A 26,046-nucleotide genomic window follows, 5' to 3' on the forward strand; every position below is an offset into this window, starting at 1 on the left:
GTATTCGTGTTCAGTGTGTTTAACTGACCTGATGATGTTATAGTGGGGCATTGATATTGCCATAGCGGACATTGATATTGTTGTTGTGCGACATTGATGTTGATATAATGTTACATTATTGGTATTGTTATAATGCGAAGTTGATGTTGCTAGTGCAATATGTAAATAATTTAATTAAACCAACCTGTTCATAATATCAGACATATTGTTATTAAAACAACCATAAGCTATAGTGCAACATTCATATTGTTATAGAGCGACATTGATGTTGTTATAGCGCGACATTGATGATGTTGAATAGTGCGATATTGGTGGTGATATAGCGCGACATTGATGTTATTATATCGCGACATTGATGATGTTATAGCGCGAAATTGGTGTTGTCATAGAGCGACATTGACGATGTTACAGCGCAACATCGGTGTTGATATAGGTGGAGGTTGGCGTTGTTATGGCGCGACATTGATGTTTTTATGGCGAAACATTGATTGAAAACCGACTGAAAAAAGGACGGCTTCCTTTAAGAAAATATTGTAACTAATTAGACCATAACCATATCTTTACGGTGAATGACTAGGGAACAAATGTAAATAAGTAATGTACTATGTTAGGATTTAATTGGTTGATTTAGAAATTAATTTTCAAGCATTTTTTTGATTTTTACAAAAAGTGTCTATTTTATGTGTGACCAATCAATTTGGTTCATGTGGGGGGAAATATGGCAGTGTTCTGTTACATAGGGTACATCAGACATAGGTGGATGGAATTTTCAATTAGTCCTAATTTATGTTGAATCTGGAGAAAAGGAGATAAATTAATTTTCTTTGGTTGGCGCGAAGCCAATGTATCAGAAAGTCTGTCTTTCAGTCAAGTGACAAGGAGTGGGTCGCATATCCAACCTCGTGGGCTTTCTCCTTGTCCCCCGGTTTCCTCTCACAGTTAAAGACCCATACAACCAAGTCAATTACTGAAATAAAATTGAACCATATGTTAGTCCCGAACTGACCTAGTTTGTGTCGAGTGGACGTTAAACCTCATTTCGCTCTCTATTAATTTTCTTCCTATGTGTGTTTCCAGGGTAACATTAAATACGATTTACCGGTCAATACAATCAAAGAGCTCAGAAAACACGGGTATGATTTTGTTATTTCTGAATACTTTTTTGTTCTTCTCATCTGACAAATATGCTTTTAGGGGAATAATTTGTTAATTCGCTTCATTTTGTTTCATTATTAATTAGTTTCTAAACATTTTTGTTATAATGTTCTGGGGTTATTCCCCGTAGACCCCCCTCCCCTCGACCCCAGATCAATAAATTTATGAAGACGTTTATCATTTTCTTTTTTATTATGTTACTGGATTTATCTCTCTGACATCACATCACCCCAGAGCAATATATTTGTGAATAAGTCTATCATTTAAATTACTGTTCATTTATGACATAATGTTACTGGAATTATTTCCCTCTTACATCCTGGATCAATAACTTTGTGAACAGCATAGCTTTATCATTTTATTTTCCACAACTGATCATTTATGTCTTAATGCTACTGGAGTTATTTCCCTTTGATCACGCCATCCCAATTACTTACTGTGAAAAGGTTTATTATTTTCTACAGAATCAAAGTTCGTGCACATAATATAATATGGTCGGTGCCTACATTTATCCAGTCCTGGGTGAAAGTTCTGTCAGGCTCCTCAGACAAGCTGTCAGTCAGAGAATAACTGGTGGCATGAGTAAAGTCAAGGGGTTGTAAGTAGACGTTGGTTTGTAATCTAACTTTAAGTTGTGCTTTTAGATTTAAGAATTGGTATTTTAGAAACGGTGCCATATTCAAGATGATTGCCAGATTCAATTGTTCATCTCGGCTTTACAAAGACAAATCATAGAACAAGAAATTTTGCATTTACATAATGAAACGGGATATCAAAGAGGGCATACTTGTTAAAAGATATGAAAAAAGATTTGTTGTTCAGATAAAATTGCATATATCAATAATTTAACATGGATTATGCAAGAGCTAAATCTGCATATTGTCGGTCTTTCTTTGGGTTTTAAATAGTATATAAATTATTAAGACCATAATCGACCCCGGATGGATCCGATTTTAAGTAGATTGGAGCGGTTCGGTCATTTAATGATTTAATTTAAATCGGTGAGAGCTGTTGGGCATATAACTCCAACTTCATTGCATTCGTTTCTTTCATTGAACGTGTTTCTTTTAAGAGTTGAACACTGGGATGTAAACAATGAAAACCTACATGCGCAATGGTACCAGAACAGATTATCAGATATGAATTATAACGTAGAAGTCTTTAAACAAGCCCATAAAACAGATCCTACTGTTAAACTATTCCTCAATGATTACAATGTTGTAGCTTAAGGTGAATTTACACAGGTACGTCAATGGGTATAGGCAATCTATTTCACAGCGGCAATTTTTCACTGGATTTATGTACAAGAAATTTTTATAGATCAGGTAAGAAATGAATATATGCAGTACATGTACTTGATTGCCGTTTTAGAGCACATGCCAAATTGCGATTTGTAATCCACGTGGCGGATGCAGAAGTAAGTGTCAAAAGGATAATATTATATCCTGTCATGGTCTCATATAACAACTTTTCGATTTTAACGGTACTATCAGTGACCTGAAATTCGACTGTGTATCTGTTCTCGCTCTCTACTTGGTTTTCATTCTTTTTTTTGCGTCACTTCCTGATTCTTGAAATCATTGTTGCGGATCAACCGTAGCAAAGTTTTCTGTGTTAAAATTATATTTGGAATGTGTTTAACCAGGTCTATGACATATATGATATTGGCTGACACCAATATTGACCTTTTATATATAGTATGTATGTTTCGCTCTCATTTGTTTACGGAGGCCCTGACAAGGACAGCTGTCTAGTCCTTCGGATGAGACGAAAAACCGAGGTCCCGTGTATACATTGGAATGCACGTAAAAGATCCCTTGGCAGTTGGAATTCGATATAAGAGTAGGCGATAGTGCCGCTGCCCGGGGGCAAAATTTCCCTCATAGCACACTGTATGGCGTATGCCCGTCTTCATTAGCCCAGTATAGGCGCAGAACAGTAGGACGTTAAACCCCATTTCATTTCATTTCATTTCTCATTCGTTTAAGGCTCGCCTTGATGTGCTAGCACAGGCCAAGTTGCCAATCTGGATCACAGAACTGGACGTCATGGCAGCAGATGAAAACACACGGGCGGATTATTATGAAACCGCATTGAGGAGTATGTATGGACATCCGGCTGTGGAAGGAATTATATTTTGGGGGTTTTGGGCTCCGCGCCACTGGAGGGGCGTAAAAGGCGCCATCTTGAATGCTGATTTTACGGTTTGTGCTTAACTATTTAAAAACATTACGAAACCAGGGGAGACAACTCAATTAGAATTAATGCTTTCCAAATTAATAATTCTCTTCGTTTGCATATCAGTCACATATGAATCAAATCTGGTTTCGTAAACCTGTTTGTTCGTTTGTGGTGCGTATCTTGAAAAAGGTAAAGTTTATCTATAGACTTAGATTTCTGGTAATCGGGCCCTAATGATATCTATGACCATATGTTTATTTGTGCTGGCAAGGGATTGATTAGCCAGATCAGGAGTGGGTCCCCTCTCCTCCAAACCTTTAATTGAAAGTTGGCTAATGTAACATGGTCACGAGTAGCAAGATAGAAAGGGGATTTGCCTTTTACATTATGAGGCGGTTCTGTAACAAAAGATGATAAAGCTTTATTTAACGTCCACTTCCACCCGTGTAATATCGCCGACAAGATGAAAAAGCATCTGCGTGTCTCTGTGAACAGAACGTCTAGCCACCCACAAACTCTTTGTTATCACTTTGTTCAGTGGTAAATTAGGGAGAATTAAAGACATAATATTAGATCATTATTATCATGAGGTGCAGTGTGCTTCCAGGAATGGTCAAATGTGCCACCTGTACATCACGGGTCCCGTAGGTTAGCCACCCTTGGTCCCGTATGGCCACCATTGGTCCGGTAGGTTGGATATCATTGGTCCCGTAGATTTACAACCCTTGGTCCCGTAGGTTGGTCACCATTTGCCTCGTAGGTTGGTCACCATTTGTCCTGCAGGTTGACCTCCATTGGTCCGTAGATTTACCAGCATTGTTCCCAATATAAAACAGGTTACCTACCATTGGTCCCGTCTGTCGACCTCCAGCTGTGCCATAGGGTAGGCACCTTAGGTTCTGTAGGTGGGTCACCATTGGTCTGTAGATTGACCACCAGTGGTCTCGTAGATAAACCACCACCAGTGGTCTCTTGGATAAACCACCATTGGCATCCTAATCTTGACCACCATTGTTACCATAGGTTGGCCCCTACTTGTACCATAGGTTAATTGACCACCAATTGTCTCGTAGGTTGGCCATTGCTGATCCCTTAGGTTGGATACTACTTGCACCGTAGTTTGGCCACCACCGGTCCAACGGATATTAACTTTTATCGCTTAAGTGGATTGATAATTATCAACCAAAGCCCCCGAAAAAAATGGCATCAATTTATTAGTCATCAGGTGAATGTTGCCGGGCGTCGAGTTCTAGATCTGTTAGAGAACCAATGGACTACGCACGAGACAAGAAAAACAACTAAAACTGGCACCAATTATTTCACAGTTAACGGTTTCCATGGTGATTATCAGGTCAAGGTCATGTACCACGGTCGTGAACTTGCAGATCAGAGGATATCATTCAGTTTGGCAAAATCAGCTCAAAATATCAATATTCATGTTCATAAATAAAGTTATAATATATAACTTTAGTTTCGTTTACTACTTTCGTTTACTTATTTCCTTTACAACTTTCGTTTACTTGTGTCCTTTACAACTTTCGTTTACTTATTTCCTTTACTACTTGCGTTTAGATATTTCCTTTACAATTTTCGTTTACTTATTTCGTTTACTACTTCCGGTTAATTATTTCGTTTACTGCTCGCATTTGCTACTTTCGTTTACTACTTTCGTGTACTATCTTTATGACCAAGACCCATCAATCAGAAGGCTGGTTTAGCGCAACTAAATTCCAACCAACAGTACAATACTCCAAACGAACATTGACTTTCCCGCCAATGAAATAAGGCTATAATTGAAATATATGCATCTTATACAGCACGAGGGAAATCTTGTTGTTGGTTATGAACGAGAGGGTATCGGGTAGGGTTGTTATTTATATTTAATTATGTATCAATAGTTGTCGAGAATTTTGTTTCGTCGTTCGGCATCAGGGCATTAGTTGTGCGGAGAGAGAGAAAGAGAGAGAGGGAGAGAGAGATGGGGTTTAACGCCCACTCAACACAAACTAGGTCATATTAGGACTAACATATGGTTCAATTTTATTTCAATAATTCGCTTGCGCTTAGGGGTCTTTAGCAGTGGGAGAAAACCGGGGGAACCGGAGAGAACCCACGAACTTTGACAGACGACCCCCACTCCTTGTCACGTACAACCGGGGATTCGAAACTACGCTAGATGACTCAGTGACAGACCTAATGATACAACCCGCACGCTCTAACCATTCGGCCATCTCCACCATCACCATCTCCCCGCCCCCATTAGTTATGGAATCTGATATACCTTAGAGTTGATCTGGTGTACACAGGTGTGATGTCTACCTAAATATGCTACTTACTTTCGCTTTCTCTAATAGTACCAAACGTACGCAATGTTCACTTGACAACATCACATCGGTATTGCCTCGCCGATTCTGTATTACTTGGGAGCCACGGTGGCTCAGTAAGTAAGACTATGGCTCGCTGAACTCGAGGTTCGGTGTTCTATCACGGTATTGAACGAGAGAGTTCTTCTGAATGTTTCCTCCTTGTCAGTGGTGCAGGAAAAGGGTTTATATGTGCGGATAAGACGGAATGCCGAGGTCGCGTGTGGACATTGGAGTGCACGTAAAAAAAAAACCGCTTGGCATTTGGAATTTGATATAAGAGTAGGCCACAGCCCCGCTGCCCGGGCATAATGTCCAATGTAGTGCATGCGTATGCCCGTCTTCATTAACTCAGTTAGATCAGAACTTTTACGACGGTATTCCCCATTTCATTTCAATTTCATTTCTTTATTACGTTACAAAGCGGGAGCCACGGTGGCTAGGTGGTTAAGACGCTGGCTCGCTAGCCTGGAGGTCGGGTGTTCGATCCCTGCATTGGCCGAGAAAGTACATCCAGATTTTCCGACGTAGTTTCCCCTTGTCAGTGGTGCAGGACGGAGGGCCTGACAAGGACAGCTGTCTAGTCGTTCGGATGGGACGAAAAACCGAGGTCCCGTGTACACATTGGCGTGCACGTAAAAAATCCCTTGGCAGTTGGAATTCTAGCACACTGTATTGCGTATGCCCGTCTTCATTCGCCCAGGTTAGGAGCAGAACAGTAGGACGTTAAATCCTATTTCATTTTATTTCATTTCATTTCATTTCATTTCATTTCATTTCTTTATTACGTTACAAAGCAGTGGGACAGTTGTTTTCAGCATTGGGTGTTATACGGCATTTATACAAAACAACAACGTGTAGATATAGATAACAATTTAATAAACAGAGAAACAAAAAAATTATATTTTTATATATATTAATATGTAAAACAAGGATATATCACTTTATATATTGCAATATAACAAGATACAATGTAAATTGGGACCCATCCAAAAATTTCAACACTTGCGTCCAAACACAAATTGGGTTATTTCGTGACTAACATATGGTACAATTTTGATATCAATTTTTCGCTTAAGCATAAGAGTTTTTAGCAGTGGACAGACGAGGTCCCCAAGAAAACCTACGGGGTTGGACAGGCGACCATCTTGACATGTATAAATGTGGGATCGAAACCAATGATAGACGTATTGGCGTTTTTTGGGCTAAACTTATTCGGCGTGCTATAACTTATTGACGTATTTTGGGTTGAACTTATAGGGCGTGCTTGAACATATTGACGTAGTTATTGAGGTGCTTGAAATAAAAGGTGTATTTTGTTGAGAGGTGTTTGAACTTATTCTCGGAATTTGAGAAAATAAATTAGAAAATAGATATTAGACAAAAAAAACTTGTTTTGAGATTTCCTCTTTGGTTCAACCCAAACAAAACCCAAACAATCCTGTATTTAGTACGGACTTATCGACCTGATACCCCCTTATCCTTTACTCTATAGAGAAATAAAACTCCAGTTTTCCCCACGAAATGATTTTCATAGATACGTCTGTCGATCTTTTCCCAGACTCCTTCTTTCTCCAATTCTTCCATCATTGGTTCCAACTTATTCTGATATTCTTCCACATAGTTTAAATATTCCTCTCTCATTGCTATGACAACGATACCTCCTGAAATATGACAAATGGGGTTTAACATCCATTTAACACAATTATTGCATTTCTACGCTATGCATATGCAATCCACGACTTGCATATATGACATACCTGTTATCCGCAATGCTTTCGATTATTTGCTCACCCAATCGTCAAAAACACTATAATGGATCGACATTGACACGCATTAATTATCAACCGATCATAATTTATAAGAAAATGTCCTCTAGCACGAGTGGGGTGTTTGTCCTTTTTAGATCTGACATTCGATAAGGGAAAGGGAGAAATGGGGTTTAACGTCCACTCGACACAAACTAGGTCATTTCGGGACTAACATATGGTTCATATTTATTTTAATAATTCGCTTCCGCGTAGGGGTTTTATCAGTGGGAAGAAACCGGATGACCTGGAGAAAACCCACGAGGTTGGACAGGCGGCCCAACTCCTTGTCACGTACAACCGGGGAATCGAAACCACGCCAGTTGACTCAATGCCAGACCTTATGATACAGCGTGCACACCCTAACCTTTCGGCCATCCTACCACCCGACATTCGATAAGCGTTATGTTACTGACTTATTCTGTACATAAAGTAAAACTACAAATTGGTGACTTTTAAAAGTATCTGGGTTACATGCCCACCCATAAAACTGCAGATTCAATCTCCAGGGTCTTTTGTTTGATTGGCGCAAGCACAATCACATTGGGGTAGAACTTGCTTACTGTCGACTTCTTAATGCTTTTATCTTTAAAGGACAATGATCTACAGGGATTTGGTATAACCTGTCCATACTGGCTCGGCGAGTAAGACGCCGGCTCGATATATAGGTCTCTGGTTCGCAGAACGGAAGGTATGGCAAGGATAGTGTCTATTCGTTCGGATGGGATGAAAAACCATGATCCGTGAACACATCGGCGTGCACGTAAAACATTAGATTAGACCGCAGTCCTACTGTCCACTGTATAGCGTACGCCCGTCTTAATTAGCCCTGTCGAAGCTAAACGTACCTGGTTTAACTATACGTATCATCTCTAGAATACCTGTACAAGGTATATGACCTTCACCCATTCCACCAGATACAACAGAACAGTCATAATAATCTAAACAAAACAAAACAACACTATAATCATAATCATCTGAACAAAACAAAACAAAACAATATTACAGACATAATGATGAACAAAACAAAACAACATCAGTCATAATGAACTAAACAAAACAAAACAACAATAGAGCCATAATAATCTAAAGAGTAAAAAAAACAACAATACAGTCATCACAATCTGAACAAAACAAAACAATACTGCCGCCTTATTAATCTGAACAGTGCAGTCATAAAAGTCTGAACAAAACAAAACAGAAAACAGATTAGTAGCGATTAGAAATGAAACTAATTTTATCCCGATTTATTTTTTTATTTGAATAAGTGATTTGGACCATTGTTTACTGTTTAAAAGTACCCCCCCCCCCCTCCACCCCCTTCCATTCTGATCAAAATGGAAGTTTAAGGGTATGGTTTGTCGTTGGTGTGTCATTTACCCTGACTTAAACACAATTTTTACCCTGGGATTTTTCTTGCGGTTATCTCCCTTTAACAAATTTCTGTCAGTTCCTGCTCTTTCTCTTTGGTTGTTTAGGGACTGCTTCAATGTCGAGGACACTTCTAACAAAATGTTGAGCCAGGTGAAATGTGTGATTCAATAACACGAATCGGCGGGTGTGCTAGATTTCTGGTCAAGCTTGACATTTAGCCCAAGTGTCGTCAAAGGTAAACGAAAATAATAATAAAATAACAAACTTAAATTACACCATGTTTCCCAGGGCTAAGTGGGAAGGCGCTGGCTCGCTAGCCTCGAGGTCGGGTGTTCGATCCCTGCATTAGCCGGGAAATTCATCGGGATTTCCCCTTGTCAGTGGTGAAAGACGGAGGACTGGACAAGTACAGCTGTCTAGTCGTTCGGATGGAACGAAAAACCGAGGTCCCGTGTATACATGCACGTAAAATATCCCTTGGCAGTTGGAATTCGATATAAGAGTAGGTCATTTCTCTCATAGCACACTCTATGCCCGTCCCCATTAGCCCAGTCGGAACAGAACAGTAGGACGTTAAATCCCATTTCATTTCACCATGGTTCCCGGGTGAGATATACGTAAGGAATATAACATCGTAAATCATATCATACCAGTGCCTATAGAATATTTCTTTCCACCAAGGATATCTAATATGTAGTTTTTATATACACCCTTCTCTTTGGCGATGTCCAACATCCCTTCAGACGGTTCCAGTGCATCAACGTGAAGAAACCCCATCTGGTGTAACTAAAACAGATGAACGTTTATATATTTATTTCATTTATTTATTTATGTATTTATTTATTTAAAATGCATTTGTCGATCTGTCATGCTATAAATCTACTGGAGTATGATCAGGTAGAAAGTACGGGGCTATTAAATGGGCCTCTGCTTCCAAGTCAAAATCCTCATAACCTAATTGGACGAATACGATTCTGGTGGATGCATGTTTCCATGCATATACGTATTTTCCAATAACGGCTTAAAGTTATAAATTACACCTATTACGAGTTAATTACTGCAATTTAGTGTTAAATAAATATAATTTATTGTGTTCTAAAATATTCGGGGGTGCATTACATAAACGATAGGCTTAAAGAAAAGTAAAAAGCAATACAACCACAATCAGTGCAATAAATCCAAGTTCATGCGAACAAGCTAATGGTGCGGCTGATGTCACCCTCCTCAATCCAAAAATATTACAAAACACTAAGTTTAAATGACAATATTGGTGTCCGCCATTATCACATATGTGAATGCCGAGATCATTGTTAAGATAGATGCATAACGTAGGTTTTAAGAGACGGGAAGTGAAGCAAAAAATGGAAAACAAGAGTTATCATTATAGATGTATATAACAGGCTGAAGTAACGAGCGATAACAGATACACGGTCGAGTTTCTGCTCACTGATAATTCCGTTAAAGATTTGGCCGGTACCATGAGAAAAATATATTTTTTTAAAAATTGGTTTGGTCAAATTTGTTATATTCGGATCATTTCCTCTCTGTTATCACTTTTTATTGTAAGATTTTAATGAAAATCTATTGATTGTCGGCCGAATATGAGTATGGTGTTGTCTAATATAAGCATGATTTAACCAAACTGCATTGGTTTATTTTGCAATTTGTTTGGGATGACTCCACTTTTGAGATTAAATTGCCCCGCCTATACTGCTACGTGTTTGACACTCAATGTAATGGTTAATCTAGGATACGATTAGAATTTTTAAGATTTTTTTTGCTAGTTCTCAAAAAGAATCGCCAGTACCGTAAAATGTTATCGCCAAAATTAAATTTTAATCGTCACTTTCATATTTTTATTGCAACTTGCGACTTTGACGAGCAATGTGAGCCCCGTTTTTCACTATATAAATGAAAGATTTACCTCTTCTCCGACATAGCCTGTGCCAGCAGCGATATCCAATATCTTTACGTTGTCTCTATCAGTAGGGATAAATTTACCCACTGCCTTGGCGGCTTCTATTGGTCCATTATAAGTTCCTCCTTTAATTAGATCCTATTTAAAAAAAATATGAATAACTCAACAGAAATAATTATAAATGTGGACGCTTTAAATTGTGTTATAATTGAAAAGTGGTAAACAGTGACGTGACATGTGTTGCCAGCTCCCGAGTTGACGTTTCAAGTACTGCTTCTCGAAACCATAAAACTGTTGATCTACCGTTGAAAAATAAACTGTATAGAAAGTTCTAATATGAGGGTGGGGTTGGATGGTCTAGTGGTTTAACCAGTGCGTGTGAAATAGGAAGGTCTGTCACTAAGGCAAGTAGCGCGGTTTCGCCCCCCCCCCCCACAACACCACCCCGCCTAGGGTTGCACGGCCAACCTCGTGGGTTTTCTCCGGGTCCCTCGGTTTCCTTCCACTGCTACATGCACCTACGCGCAAGCGAATTATTGAAATAAAATTGAACCATATTTTAGTTCGAAAATGACCTAGATTGTGTCGAATGGACGTTTACTACCAAATCATGTTCAGTATAATTATAGCCAAATTATGTGTGTGGTCTCCTTAAGTTATTCATTTGGCATAAATAAATACGCCAAGTGGTCCTCCCTGTACAGCTGCGGTGGCCGCAAACTCAACAAACGTCTTAAGTGAACTGCCAAATTTAAAATGTTGAACGTCGGCGAGGCAGGGCACCAACTTAGTGAACGTTTAGCTAATGTGTCACAGTCGAAACGATATTTGGGGACGGGTTGTCTCTGTGTCAAAATTTGTCACTGGAGACAATTTTTGAGATTATGTCACTTCTTTGACGTCATTTTCGGTTGGGGTTCTGTCCGATTTCCAAAATGGTCGCCAAAATTAAACGAAAAACAAATTCTAGTTAGGATGGGTGAGTATCACGCAAGGTAAGGCTTGTGGTATATCATATTCAGAGTTTTCGTAGCCACTGAATTTAAAATTAATCCCTAAAAATGAATTATTTATTGGAATTTGCGATGAAACGGAAAGGTTTGTTTAGCACAGGAATTAGCTTAGAAGGGACAAATACAATTTGTAGAACCAGATATGTGTTGTTAGTGAACCCATTTTTTTCCAGGACACCTGTCTCACACAAAATCTTATTTTCTATCCAGACGGCCCTTTAGTATAATTATCTATTTGCATACAAAGTTTATGAAAATACACTGCCAAGGGATCTTTTACGTGCATTCCAGTGTATACACGGGACCTCGGTTTTTCGTCTCATCCGAAAGACTAGACAGCTGTCCTTGTCAGGCCCTCCGTTCTGCACTACTGACAAGAGGAAACCACGTCGGAAAATCCAGATGAAATTTTTCGGCCAATGCAGGGATCGAACACCCGACCTCCAGGCTAGCGAGCCAGCGTCTTAACCACCTAGCCACCGTGGCTCCCTATAAGATAAGAGTTGCCGGGCATATAGTCTTTAATGTAAAACCGGACCACATTACCATTTCTGAACGAATAAGAGAACTTAAATTCTTAACAAACATACTAAAACTATGGGGGGGTAGGGTAGGCTCATCGCGCACGCAATAACTTATAAAATAGCTTTGGTGGCTCCAAGATCTTTATTTCACCAAATCAACAGATGGATAAGATATGAACAGGCCAATTTTCATTTACTTTCTATGTTGGCGTATCGAGTTAAAACCACCGCAAAGTTCCCAGCACCTGGATTCGAGGCGGGGTTCGCGGGTGCAATAAACAAGGGGTACGTCCACACTGCACCAAAAAGCACTCCCAACTGGCTTTGGTGGCAAAATGTTTTGTATTTCACAGAGTCAAGGGATGAATAACTACTGGAATACAAAAATCCAGAAGCCCCCTATGCTGGCTTTTTAGAGATATATTACCGTAAACGTACTAAATATGTGAGGGAATCTGGATAGGGTAGGCTCGCTGCGCACACAATAACTTCTAAATTAGCTTTGGTGTCTCCAAGATCTTTATTTCACCAAATCGACAGATCCATAAGGTGTGAACATGCCAAATTTCATTAACTTTCTATGTTGGCGTATCGAGTTATACCACCGAAACGTTCCTAGCATCAGGATTCTAGGCGAGGTTCGTGGGTACAATAAACAAGGGGTATGCCCACGCTGCATCAAAAAGCCCCCAAACCAGCTTTAGTGGCAAAATGTTTTTTGTTTCACAGAATCAAGGGATGAAAAAACTACTAGACTGCACAATTTCAGAAGCCTCCTATGTTGGCTTTTCGAGATATATTACCGTAAACGTACTAAATATGTGGGGGAATCGGGTTAGGGTAGGCTCACTGCGCACTCAATGACTTCTACACTAGCTTTGGTGCCTCCAAGATCTTTATTTCACCAAATCGACAGATGCATAAGGTGTGAACATGCCAAATTTCATTAACTTTCTATGTTGGGGTATCGAGTTATACCACCGAAAAGTTCCCAGCACCTGATTCGAGGCGGAGTTCGTGGGTACAATAAACAAGGGGTACGCCCACGTTTCCTCCAAAATCACCCGAACCAGCTTGCGTGGCAACATGTTTTGTATTTCACAGAGTCAAGGGATGAATAAACTACGAGAATACAAAAATCCAGAAGCCTCCTATGCTGGCTTTTGGAGATATATTACCGTAAACGTACTAACTACGTGGGGAATCGAGTTAGGGTAGGCTCACTGCACACACAATAACTTCTAACACTATAAACCTCAGAATGCCTCGTTTGGCATTTCTGTCCAAACGAGGCAAAAACGTTTCAAAATTTTTGCCCCGATTTTGCCACGTTGTAACGAGGTAAAAAAAATACCTCGTTTGTCTGGAGTTCCAAAATGTGTTTTTTTTAAATTGCCCTGTTTTTGGAACGAGGTATTTTTTTCAGAACGATGCTGGGTAAAATTGCCTCGTTTACTAAACGAGGTATTTTATCCAAGATAATTATTAGCTGTATTTGCTGTCAACAAATAGAGTTAATTCACATGACGTCACACACATTGGCCGCCGCCATCTCGGTGGAGAACCAGACTACACGTGATCCGATAGTTACAATGTGATTGCAGTTGGAATTATGATTGTTGCGCTTTTGTCATGTGATTTTTATGTTGAATAAAGATTTTGTCTATGTATTTTAAATTTTATATTTAATTTCTATTAAAATCCGAATTCGACCGTGACATAACGCGTTTATAGCGACAAAACGATGTTTGTTTATAGGCTATAACCGGTATAAAATAATTTGTTTATTTAAAATCCGAATTCGATCGTGGCATATAACGCGTTTATAGCGACAGAGCGGTGTTGTGTTTGTTAATATGAAATAATATAAAATTCTGTTTCTACGGCGTTAAGTATTTTTTAAAAAATTACCATTATATTTATTTATATAGGCGAACTAGCTGCATCGTGTTTGTGTACCTACATGGATAATGTCTGACGTGGAAAATTATAAGTTAATAGGTTAGTTGCTGACGCGACATTTCGAGACCTATGTAAATTCAGTTTTTATTTTTATTTAATTTTTTTTCAAAACAAACCCATTAATTAAACACACACACACTTATTATAGAAAATCGTGTGAAAAGCTCGATACCGTACGTAGGGTGATGATGAATCGAACGTTTGAAAAACTGTTCTGACTCACTGGATATATTTCTTTCTTTTTTTGTAAATTTTAATTTGAGGTATAATAATTATTCACTGATTCGATATAATCATTTTATTATTTCTGTTATTCATCTTTAATCAAGAGGAAATATCGTAAAAATGCAGACTTTCCGCTGTGTCGCCAACTATTTTATCATTGGTTAGAGCCGTCTAAACGCCGGAAAATTTCCAGAAACTATTAGTTAACAGCGTGCAAGCACAAAGGCGAATAATCTTATTTGCATATTGCATACTTTGTAGTATTATTGGCTGGAATTAATTTTAGATCGATAACCTCAATGACCAATATGTAGTACCGTAGGAATATATAGTGTGCAGTTGCTATATAATTTGCCATAAGGCCTATACAAAAAAAAGGAACTAATAGAATAATTTCACGTTAACAAAAATATTTCAAGCACATATTTACTTTAGGCATCGTGATTCCAGAACCGAGTATCGAATTCAGCGATAGGCTACTTATTTTTGGTGCCAAAAATAAAATTTTCATTGGACGATATTCGTGGATTCGTTTACTTGGGCTTTATTTGCAGTCTGGGGTTTCGGGGTTTTCTTCTCTTTTTTTTGAGGGGGGGGGGGCAATTTTGTAAGAAATGACGAGAGCGATTTTATCTACGGAAGAGCGATGAAAAACCTGACAGCGATCGATCGCCTCAAACGTGAAGCGCTGTTACATTGCTCGATTTGATATAGATTGAATACGAAATTACATAATATATCATGTTACCTATCACTGAAAAGCATGGTTATTGCCCCTTTCAAGTATATAAATAATGTTCCAGGACAGTCATATTTACATGCCTTGAAAAGCGATGAAAGTCCAGTGTGGTACGAAACTCGTATTATTTGACGGGAATAGGGTATTTAAATTAAAAATATGGGTCTTAATACAAAATTCCAGATATTATATTACTTATCACTGAAAAGCACGTTCATAGCTCTTTTCAAAGATGTAAATTATTTTCTGGCGTATTTATATTTATTTACTCTGAAAAACAATCAATGTTGGATGGTACTAAAATCTATTACCATGATCACGAAGAGGCTTCGTGTTGTTGTCCACCAACATGGCGGCGGCCTGTATATAGGTCATGTATCGGGTACGCTCTATAGAGCCATACAAATAATTTTCGGACCATCATGTGACCAATTGCAGATTTACAAATTAGATTATTTATTTGGGACATGATATTGTTCATAGTTATGGCTTACTACACTGGAGTTCTATTGTGTATAATAAACGCTTCCCAGGCGAAACAAAACATAACAATGTCACGTGACAATATTACATATGGCGGATACAAGCGTTCTTTGATTACATGCTGTTTGGTTTGATTTTTAAATAATACAGCAATCTGTATTTATGGGAAAAGGAGAATAAATTTCCCCAAATCGAAAACTAGATGACTGGAATATTTATTGAATGGAAAGTGAATATTTTATAAACAAAAATATTCAGATTTGCAGTTTTCGAGCTTGGGTGGATTTGTGATTTGAATCTCGAACTCAGTGTTTTATACATTTTATTATAAATTTGTAATAAATGTTTTACATGAATGAATACAATCTACAATTTAAAACTGTACAATAACATTGTGATTTGACGCTCTACAAATCACTAAAAGTATAACAATTGCTTGTTGAAAAAGTGTTACCAATATGTTTTTTTCCAATGCTGCAAAACCTACTGGACTGTTGTATCTACCTTATTATTTTTTAAACATATATTCAAAAAGAATGTGTCTTTTACAAATTTCAATATAACCACAAATGGTTGACCTGACCTGTAGATGTAGCCTAGCTTATGTACTTCCTCCTTTCGTTAGTCGTTGGTCAGTTAATTTTTACATCTTCGGCTTCGTCTGAACCGTTTGATGGATTTTAAACTACTTTGATGAATAGTTTAAAGGTATTATATCTTACATTTATACAAATAAATAAATATATAAATAAATCATCTTCATTATCATCATCATCATCACTATTTAACATCAATCATCGTCGCCTGCCAATTACCTTATCTATTCAAAGCTCGGTTAGTTTTAAACACTTGTGAACTTTACTAAAACTCACTTCGTTGTACGAGTTACTTTCGTTGGTATCGCCATATAGGAACGCTTTTGTATTTATGGATTTAAATGGGAGGGTATTTAATGTTGAGATAAGCTGAGACGAATAATTTGGGCAGTGCAGAAAATAATGCTCGCTGTCTTCTTGAGTATGGCCACATCTCCATGTCGGATTATGTGAAATATGCATTACAAATCTATGGAAGTTTAGAGCACTTTTACAATTACGAAGTCTGGAATTAATAATCTGAAATTTACGTTCTCCATAGTAACATTTTACTAACATCAATAAATACAAAAATATGACTAAGTCGAAAGTCGACAAGACGGTATACAAGCCAAACTGCAAGTCGAAAATAAGAAATTAGGAAAAAACGTGGGGCGCTATTATCGCAGTGTATTATTTCTTAATTTCCTATTTTCGAGAAGATTTTGGCTTGTATAGCGTGCTGTCGCCTCACATTTTGTCGTGACTGCTACTTTAAGTCTTTTCGTGTTTTGGAGGGCGAAAAGTAGAAATTAAGAATTGTAGTTATAGGCTTCTATAGTTATGCGTTTGTATATATGACTGTATACTTGACACATGTACGACCCGAATGGCTGAATGGCCGATAACCAAAGTAAAGTGAGTGTTAAACAGCATCGTAATTATTTTGGATTTTGCAAAAAAAAAAAAACAACAAAAAAAACACAATCCGTGATTGACATTACTACTATACGGATTACTAAATATACTTTGTGTTCATTATAATATTTTAATACTGAAGACAGGGCCGTACTATAAATGAACAAGGTGGATCCTTTGGGCTTATATTGAGTAATTAGTGCAAGGTGTTATAGTTGAAAGTTCCAAAGCATTTTCACATTCCATGTCCGATAAATTTAATCATCATGCCACTACTGATTGGTGGGTCGTCGAAACATTTAGATGCATACATCACAACACCGTGGTTTAGACAAATTGCAATTGAACTAGTTTCATTGTTGTACACATAATGAAAGAAACTGTGTTATTTCACAGCTGAATTGTATGGTAAGAACCGTAGGGGACCACCTTGTAGGGAATAACTTGTAATCTTTAACACTCTAATACACACTTAAATATTTCAACGATTTAACAAGAAGGTGCTTAAATATTTCAATTTAAACTTTTAACCTCTGTAAATAAATACAAAAAGCAATTCGAAAAATAAACCACAAGTAAAGGAACCATCTCAGTGAATAAAGTATTAATATGCCGTTAATCCGAGACGCGAACCGAATGGTGTTTTATAGTAAATTAGACGAATAAAACATATAACGTTGCCATCTCGACCCTGATGCCCATGAACACAAATGACGAGTTTAAGACAAACCAATGGCGGAATGGAATTGATTAATGGAATATAAATTTTATTATGTATTGACACTAAGTTTTCTGGTTAGACTTTAGCCTAAAAACATGCGTGCTGATGACAATTTTGGCAGTCATATCTGAATGACTCAAAAACTGGTCATATTTCTTCTTTAACTTTTGGTATACTTAAATTCGAGCATTATTTATGGTAGAAAGATATAATAAAATGAGCTAAAGCTTTAAAACATATTTTTAAATATGTTGATGCACCCTAAATTGAATTTGAAGCACCAGGGATAAATAAATAAAAATAGCTATAATGCATGATTTTATTGTAACTAGTGAACTGATAAATATTGTAAGGGCGTTGTTTTAAGATATAAATAATGTATCTTAATATTTTTCGCTTATATAATTTGATTTTCAAATACAAAGCATTAATACTTATCTAAGCATTAAAACAATCAACCATTTGTGGTTATATTGAAATTTGTAAAAGACGCATTCTTTTTGAATATATGTTTAAAAACTAATAAGTTAAGTAAAACAGTCCAGTAGGTTTTGCTGCATTGAAAAAATCATTTTAGTAACACTTTTTCAACAAGCAATTGTTATACTTTTAGTGATTTGTAGAGCGTCGAATCATAATGTTATTGTACTGTTTTAAATTGTAGATTTTATTCATTCATTAAAAACATTTATTACAATTTTATAATAAAATGTATAAAACACTGAGTTCGAGATTCAAATCACAAATCCACCTAAGCTAGAAAACTGCAAATCCGAATATTTTAGTTTATAAAATATTCACTTTCCATTCAATAAATAATCCAGTCATCTAGTTTTCGATTTGGGGAAATTTATTCTCCTTTTCCCATAAATACAGATTGCCGTATTATTTAAAAATCAAACCAAACAGCATGTAATCAAAGAACGCTTGTATCCGCCATATGTAATATTGTCACGTGACATTGTTATGTTTTGTTTCGCTTGGGAAGCGTTTATTATACACAATAGAACCCCAGTGTAGTAAGCCATAACTATGAACAATATCATGTCCCAAATAAATAATCTAATTTGTAAATCTGCAATTGGTCACATGATGGTCCGAACATTATTTGTATGGCTATATTTGTTGACAGCAAAAACAGCTAATAATTATCTTGGATAAAATACCTCGTTTAGTAAACGAGGCAATTTTACCCAGCCTCGTTCTGAACAAAATACCTCGTTCCAAAAACAGGGCAATTTTAAAAAAAACACGTTTTGGAACTCCAGACAAACGAGGTATTTTTTTGGAACTCCAGACAAACGAGTTATTTTTTTTACCTCGTTACAACGTGGCAAAATCGGGGCAAAAACTTTGACACGTTTTTGCCTCGTTTGGACAGAAATGCCGAACGAGGCATTCTGAGGTTTATAGTGTAAACTAGCTTTGGTGGCTCCAAGATCTTTATTTCAGCAAATTTCTTTGGGGAGGGGGGTCTATTACATATTATATACTTTGCATTAATATGTCTTAAAATGTTATTTTCTAATATAAAGGTAACAATTATTTTCGTGATAATTATAGCTAGGTTTTTATTGGCGCTAGGAATATGTGTGCTAACTTCATTTCGAATACGGGTGAGCGATTCCGCTCGGTTACTATAAGTTAGCCTAGTGTGCGATATTTTAGTATGCTTACGGTAATAGTATATTTTTTTATGAGTGGGTGTGGGGGGGGGGGGGGTCTTTTACATATATACTTTGCATTAATATGTCGTTTTCTAATATAAAGGTAACAATTATTTTCGTGATAATTATATCTAGGTTTTTATTAGCGCTAGGAATATGTGTGCTAACTTCATTTCGTATCCAGGTGACCTTATGGCTTTATCGCGTAAATCATTAATTTCCGTCATAGTCCGGACTTTTTTCCGTATGCATATGACGTTCGTCGTAGATCCCATATAAGGTATATGTTCTACTATGCAAGGTTCTATTATGCATTTGTCTATTATGCAAAATGCAGAATGCAGAAGTGTAATGTGCAAAATAACTATTCTACTGTAGTTTGTATTATTGAAAAGTGTATTCTGTATGTTAACACCGTGGAATTGGTTTTGTTGAGCAATGGGAATTGTAAATTGTAAAACTAAAATACGTATTTTGAACTACTGACATTTGCAGTTTGCACCGTGAACAATGAAATAATATTGGCAACTTTTTACTTCCATAAACAAAAAGTACGGTGGTTGAAATTATTGCACATGTCTTGTCAAACCTTTAAAGGCTAATATCTTCGCTCGCAATAGAGTAATTTGAATAAAATTTTCAAATTATTCATTTTTTATTATCTATTTTCGAACTATTGTAGCAAGAATGGCTAGCCCCTATCTAAATCTTACATAATGTATCTTTAACAACACTGATCGTATCAAACAAAGAAATAACTATTATCTGACAAATTGACCAGTTTAGGAAATTTAGTCGCCATTTTGAATTTCCGCCATCTTGGATCTGGGACACTCATATTAGAGATTATTTTTTTATGATCAATTTTTCTAATATCTATTAAATCACTTTATAATTGACCAAATAGATAATTTGGCTTATGTGTGTTTCAACACGATTTGTTAGTTAACTTATATACAGACATGAAAACGATCGAAAATGCTGGGTTTTTTTTTAGATTAATCTTTTATTTTAAAACTGATAGTTTTGATTAAACAATCATATACCAGCAGATGCTGAATTATATTATGAACATTTTGAGCTATATCACATATCCATAGATGAAACTGTTGAGGAGTTATGAAGGCTTCTCCGACTCGCACTATTTCAAATGAAATAAAAAACGGCGGCCTTTCTTAAAGATGGCCGACAAACTGACATTTGGCAAAGTGACCCAGAAGTCCACCAACCAATTTTGGACACTTAAGACCTAAGGCTAACTTAAAACCATTCTTAAACCAATTCATCAAGTTGGTAATGCCGCTGTCCTGGCAAAATTTCCATAATAATACACTGTATGGCGTATGCCGGTCTTCATTAGGCCAGTTCGGAGCAGAACCGCAGGACGTTAAACCCCATTTCATTTCATTTCGTATTTACACAGTTATGTTAAACTGAAATTTCATCGATCTATGCTGCTCGGGCGTACCACGACGCCATCATCCGTCATCGGTAGCGGAGTAACATTCGATTGAATCCGAGCAAGGAGATTCTCTAGCGTTTTTATTTTGATCTTGATTTTGTTTTCTTAATTAAATATTAAATTATCAACCTGGTTGCATATTTAGCGTGTATTAGGCTGTGAGAAATTTGACACTTTAGCGAAATTACAAATGGATGATCGGGACATGATTTCATTTATCCAGATTAAATCGGCCAAATCACAATCGGTTTAATACAATTGTATCGATGTACAAAGAAGAAATATTTTCAAGAACAAATAAACACTTCGGTAAAAATTTAGTACTAATAGTTTGTACTATACAATTGATGGGAGAGAGAGAAAGAGAGAGAGAGGGGGGGGGGGGTAACGTTAACTCGACACAATCTTGGTAAGTTGGCGACTAACATATGGTTCAATTTTATTTCAATAGGGGTCTTTAGCAGTGAGAGGAAACCGGAGGACCGGAGAAAACCCACGAGGTTGGACAGGCGACCCTATTTCTTGTCACTTTGAACCAGGGAACCGAAACCACGCCAGTTGACTCAATGAAAGATCTTATGAGGCAGCGCGCACACTCTAACCAATCGACCTCGCCCCTAATACTCCAAATTTAAAAAACACAAATTAGAATTCAGTATTGGTCCATTTCAATCAATATTGATATTGTTATCTTGCCATGAACCTGGGATTCTAATATCCAATATTTAAGACACATTGCCATTTTATAAGCAGTACACGAGTTCGAGTGCCATTTATAATGAATAAAAGAATATATATATTTTACAAGGCATGGCAAATTTAACTAATAATGGCTGATTCACAATCGATAATATAATAATTATATAAACAAGGTGTATAATGGAGGGAGCAGGAGGGGTAAACGGGTGTCGTTCAATTTGAACTGTTCGCGTATTTCACGGAGGGAGCCACGGTGGCTAGGTGGTTAAGACGCTGGCTCGCTAGCCTGGAGGTCGGGTGTTCGATCCCTGCATTGGCCGAGATTTTCCGACGTGGTTTCCCCTTGTCAGTGGTGCAGAACGGAGGGCCTGACAAGGACAGCTGTCTAGTCCTTCGAATGAGACGGAAAACCGAGGTCCCGTGTATACATTGGAATGCACGTAAAAGATCCCTTGACAGTTGGAATTCGATATAAGAGTAGGCGATAGTGCCGCTGCCCGGGCAAAATGTCCCTCATAGCACACTGTATGGCGTATGCCTGCCTTCATTAGCCCGGTTAGGAGCATTTCACGGAACATAATTGATTACAGTATTTTTTTGAATATAAATTACTTTATATACATTCAAATTAAATATGAGTTTTTAGACCAGTGTTCGTCTATTTTAAGGTTAAAGTGATCTTTAGGTGCAATATCAGACACAATAAAGCTATAGACTGTCTCTAAAATATGACAAAAACCTAAGCACATTAAATTTCTTTGTGAATGAAACAAGGCCTCCTTAAACTCGATCTTTACTTGGCTGGCTTTCGGTTAATGGTCTCAAATTGAATATAAGATAACAATCTTCGCGGCTTCAGCCCTGCATGAACAACAATAGAATATAAAAACCTCAATTCAAGCTGATATCACCATTGCTATAGAGAGTTGTTTAACTTGGCGAATTGAACACAATAACACAGACAATTACAAAAAAAGAACAGGTAAAGTAGTTATCTATCTTTTTATGTATCTGGGCCGTTGCTTAAAACTAAGTTATTTTAACGATCTGTTTAACAGGTCGTTATCTTTTGTTAACGGTCCGTTAAATTTCTGTTGCTGGAAAGTCAATTTCATTACCCGTTAGCTAACGGACTGATTAAAGTTAATCCAAGAACAGACTGTTTATTGGCTGAATTTTAAATTTTTAAATTCAATGTATATGTATAACAACTTCATAGAAGTTACATGTAGTATTAACAAAAAACTCAAGACAGTGGGACAACTCTGCAATCTGTTCACAAAACTTGAATAAAGACATAAACATAACTGTAGAATTTATACAGAAAACACTATAAAAACAATAGAATACTTTATATTTCCTTTAGAAATTTTAGCATAAATCTGTAGGAAAAATAATGTAATTTACACTACAGAAACTGTAGAATATTGGGGGCCATTATTTCCTACAGGCCCACAAAATTATGTAAAATACTATAGAATTTCATTCAATAGAAAATGGAATAGCCCCCCACCTCCAATCCTTTAGAATGTTTTATAACCTTTTGCCAAGGGTATACCTCGAATGACAGCCTCCGTTAAATATAACGGCATGTTAAAGTTAACGGGGCTTTAAGCAACCGACCCCGTATGATTAGTTGTTGTTAGTATTTATAGCTTGGTTTGTTAGCCGACGCTATACGGATGGAAATTAGCTATTTCTCTAAAAGAACAACCTATATTAAAGATACATTATGGGAGATTCGATAACGAGTTGGCAGTTCTCAGTGTAATAGTTAAAAACTAAATACAGTGAAGGCAATTTGCTGAAAATTTCATTCAAATTGATCCACTATGAACCGAGAACTAAGCGTTTGAAATTCCTGCCTTGCCTCTATCTTCAGTAATAAAGTCAGTACGATAAACAGCATAGTCTCGATTATCCATTTAATCGTTAAATCGTGAAGGAAAGTTATGCAGTATATCGACTCATAATCCACTTAAGATCGCAGGCTAGCGATGCCATCTAGAGTTGATTATGGTCTGGATAGGTTAATTAGTGTCTAATTAATAATTTAGACAACATTTCAGGCCTAAAGAAAGACCTGCAATAGACAGATTTAGCTCTTGCATAATGTATGTTTAATTATCAATTCCGTGTAAATACTGCAGGTAAGCGGCGTCAACTTCCAACTGTCTGCGTTCTATTATGCGCATGCCAGTCGATACACGTGTGGGCCGAGGATTTTTTACCCCGGACATCTGCGTTTCCGCCTACACTTCATGAATTTCCAACTGCCAAGGGTTCTTTTGCGTTTATTTCAAATACGACACCACAGAGATGTGACTGCCAGTTTATTAGTCGACAAATATTTAACGTGTGTCTGGGGCTGCAAACGTCTTCCATAATGGCGGATAATGAATAATGAATTGATATCCAATTGTTTATTTTGTATTAAGGACATGGGGGGTGCTCGGCGAAAAGGTAACTGACCTGGCCAACTAAGCATGAGGTCTCACTGGCCCACCTGAAAGGGAATCCAAGGTTTGATGTTGGCGGAGCAAGTTCAAAGGGTTTTTTCCTCCTGCCCACACACCCACACACCCGTCAGTGTCAGTGGTTCGGACGAAAATGCGCTCTAACAGGGCTCAAGACTAAGCCCTGTGCATGCATTGCCGTACAAGTCAAAGAACCATTGACAGATGTAATTCGAAAAGAGCAAGTTGAAACGCCGCTGTTCGGGCAAAATTCTCCTCAGAACATCGGTTAGTGTAGATAGCCAAGTCGATTGGTGGTATTTGGTATGATTCTTTAAACTGATACCGCTATTTGAAAAACTACCTGGAAACCAAGACACTGCAAAAAAAAAACCCTTAAAACACGCACACAATGCAATAAAAGAATAATATAGTGTAAATGTTACCTTTTCATATCCACCTGTTCGACTCCATGTTGTATAGTAGTCGATGCTTTCTGATAATGATGTTCCCTTTTTAAAAGCTCGGAGATTATTTTCATATACCTTGGCAATCTCATTTTGGTCCATTCCCAGAGGCGTCCCGTCAAAATTGAGCTGTGTCTCCTGCATTTGTACACTATTTTTTTCTGCCTCCATAATTGATATATATATATATATATATATATATATGCCTGTGTTTCCTGCCAATGAACGAAACATAAAATACGTTTAGTTTTATGGCGATGATGGGTGGGGCGAGGGGAAGGCGGCGAGGGGGTGGGGCGTCCTGCGTAACTCACGTTTCGTTTTACTTTTTTTCTTTTTAAAGATTTTACATATACCCACTCTCCATTGTCGTTTATTTCTTGTAATGTCGGGGGGGAGGGGGTGGATGCACGTGCGTGCTGTATCATAAGGTCTGTCAATGAGTCAACTGGCGTGGTTTCGAATTCCTGGCTGTACGTGACAAGGAGTAGGGTCGCCTGTTCAACCTCGTGGGTTTTCACCGGGTTCTCCGGTTTCCTCCCACTGCTAAAGACCTCCCCCCTCTCTCTCTCTCTCTCTCCTCTCTCTCTCTCTCTCTCTCTCTCTCTGCAATGTCTGTGTAGTTTGTCCTGACCGCTGGCTTGTCTTATCAGTTTTGTTTTCCGTGTAGAGTGATTTATTTTACACAATTTGACTATGTTAGCAGTTTTAACTGCCCATTATCTTATCCAATACGAAAGGAAAACAACAATATAATAAGTTCAAAGTACTTTATCATGCATATCAAATTACAATGCAGACAAAGGAAAACAAAATACAATACAGTCAATGACCACCTAAAGTCTAGTACACACAAGCGGTTTTAATTGCCCCCGCCCACAAATTGCTAGAAACAAATCGCTTACGTCCGCTGTAATGGCTATCGTTTTTTGTCGACGACGATGCGTTGTTTTGTTAGACTTATCAACATCCGCTAACTAGATTTTAATTACTTTGCTTTACTAGTTTACTTTGCTTTAGTAGGGGGATCACGTGGCTAAGTGGGTAAGAAAAATGAAATGAACTTTCTCGGCCAATGCAGGGATCGAACACCCGACCTCCAGGCTAACGAGCCAGCGTCTTACCCACTTGGGAGCCACGGTGGCTAGGTGGGTAAGGCGCTGGCTCGCCTGACAAGGACAGCTGTCTAGTCCTTCGGATGATACGAAAAACCGAGGTCCCGTGTATACATTGGAATGCACGTACAGGATGCCTTGGCAGTTGGAATTCGATATAAGAGTAGGCGATAGTGCCGCTGCCCGGGCAAAATGTCCCTCATAGCACACTGTATGGCGTA

At 37.7% G+C, this 26,046-nt stretch overlaps 2 protein-coding genes across 2 annotated transcripts in view; one reads left to right on the forward strand and one right to left on the reverse strand.

The window, feature by feature from the left end:
* Nucleotides 1-6,970, forward strand: part of LOC130010505 (anti-sigma-I factor RsgI6-like) — a 19,759-nt gene extending 12,789 nt beyond the window's left edge. The window contains 6 exon segments of the mRNA XM_056101049.1: nucleotides 1,620-1,693; nucleotides 1,696-1,753; nucleotides 2,228-2,375; nucleotides 3,144-3,326; nucleotides 4,562-4,709; nucleotides 6,960-6,970. Coding sequence (XP_055957024.1) covers nucleotides 1,620-1,693; nucleotides 1,696-1,753; nucleotides 2,228-2,375; nucleotides 3,144-3,326; nucleotides 4,562-4,709; nucleotides 6,960-6,970 — 622 coding nt within the window.
* On the reverse strand, nucleotides 6,665-24,840 carry LOC126821067 (uncharacterized). The gene is made up of 5 exons (XM_050549372.2): nucleotides 24,690-24,840; nucleotides 10,806-10,937; nucleotides 9,532-9,667; nucleotides 8,356-8,448; nucleotides 6,665-7,363 (listed from the first exon to the last, which is right to left on the reverse strand). Exons 1-5 carry the CDS (start codon nucleotides 24,810-24,812, stop codon nucleotides 7,158-7,160), a joined length of 690 nt encoding a protein of 229 aa, XP_050405329.2. The 5' UTR covers nucleotides 24,813-24,840; the 3' UTR covers nucleotides 6,665-7,157.
* Between the last annotated feature and the right edge of the window lie 1,206 nt (nucleotides 24,841-26,046).

The sequence above is a fragment of the Patella vulgata genome, chromosome 5 (assembly GCF_932274485.2).
Source record: "Patella vulgata chromosome 5, xgPatVulg1.2, whole genome shotgun sequence".
In the NCBI taxonomy this organism is placed as follows: Eukaryota; Metazoa; Mollusca; class Gastropoda; family Patellidae; genus Patella; species Patella vulgata.

Excerpts from the sequence above, each read along its gene's own strand:
- LOC126821067 (XM_050549372.2), bottom strand. The coding sequence starts at position 24,812 with ATGGACCAAAATGAGATTGCCAAGGTATATGAAAATAATCTCCGAGCT. Across the intron at positions 10,938-24,689 it reads GAACAGGTGGATATGAAAAG|GATCTAATTAAAGGAGGAAC; the intron begins GTAACATTTACA and ends TTTTTTAAATAG. Across the intron at positions 8,449-9,531 it reads GAAATATTCTATAGGCACTG|ATTATTATGACTGTTCTGTT; the intron begins GTATGATATGAT and ends TGTTTTGTTTAG.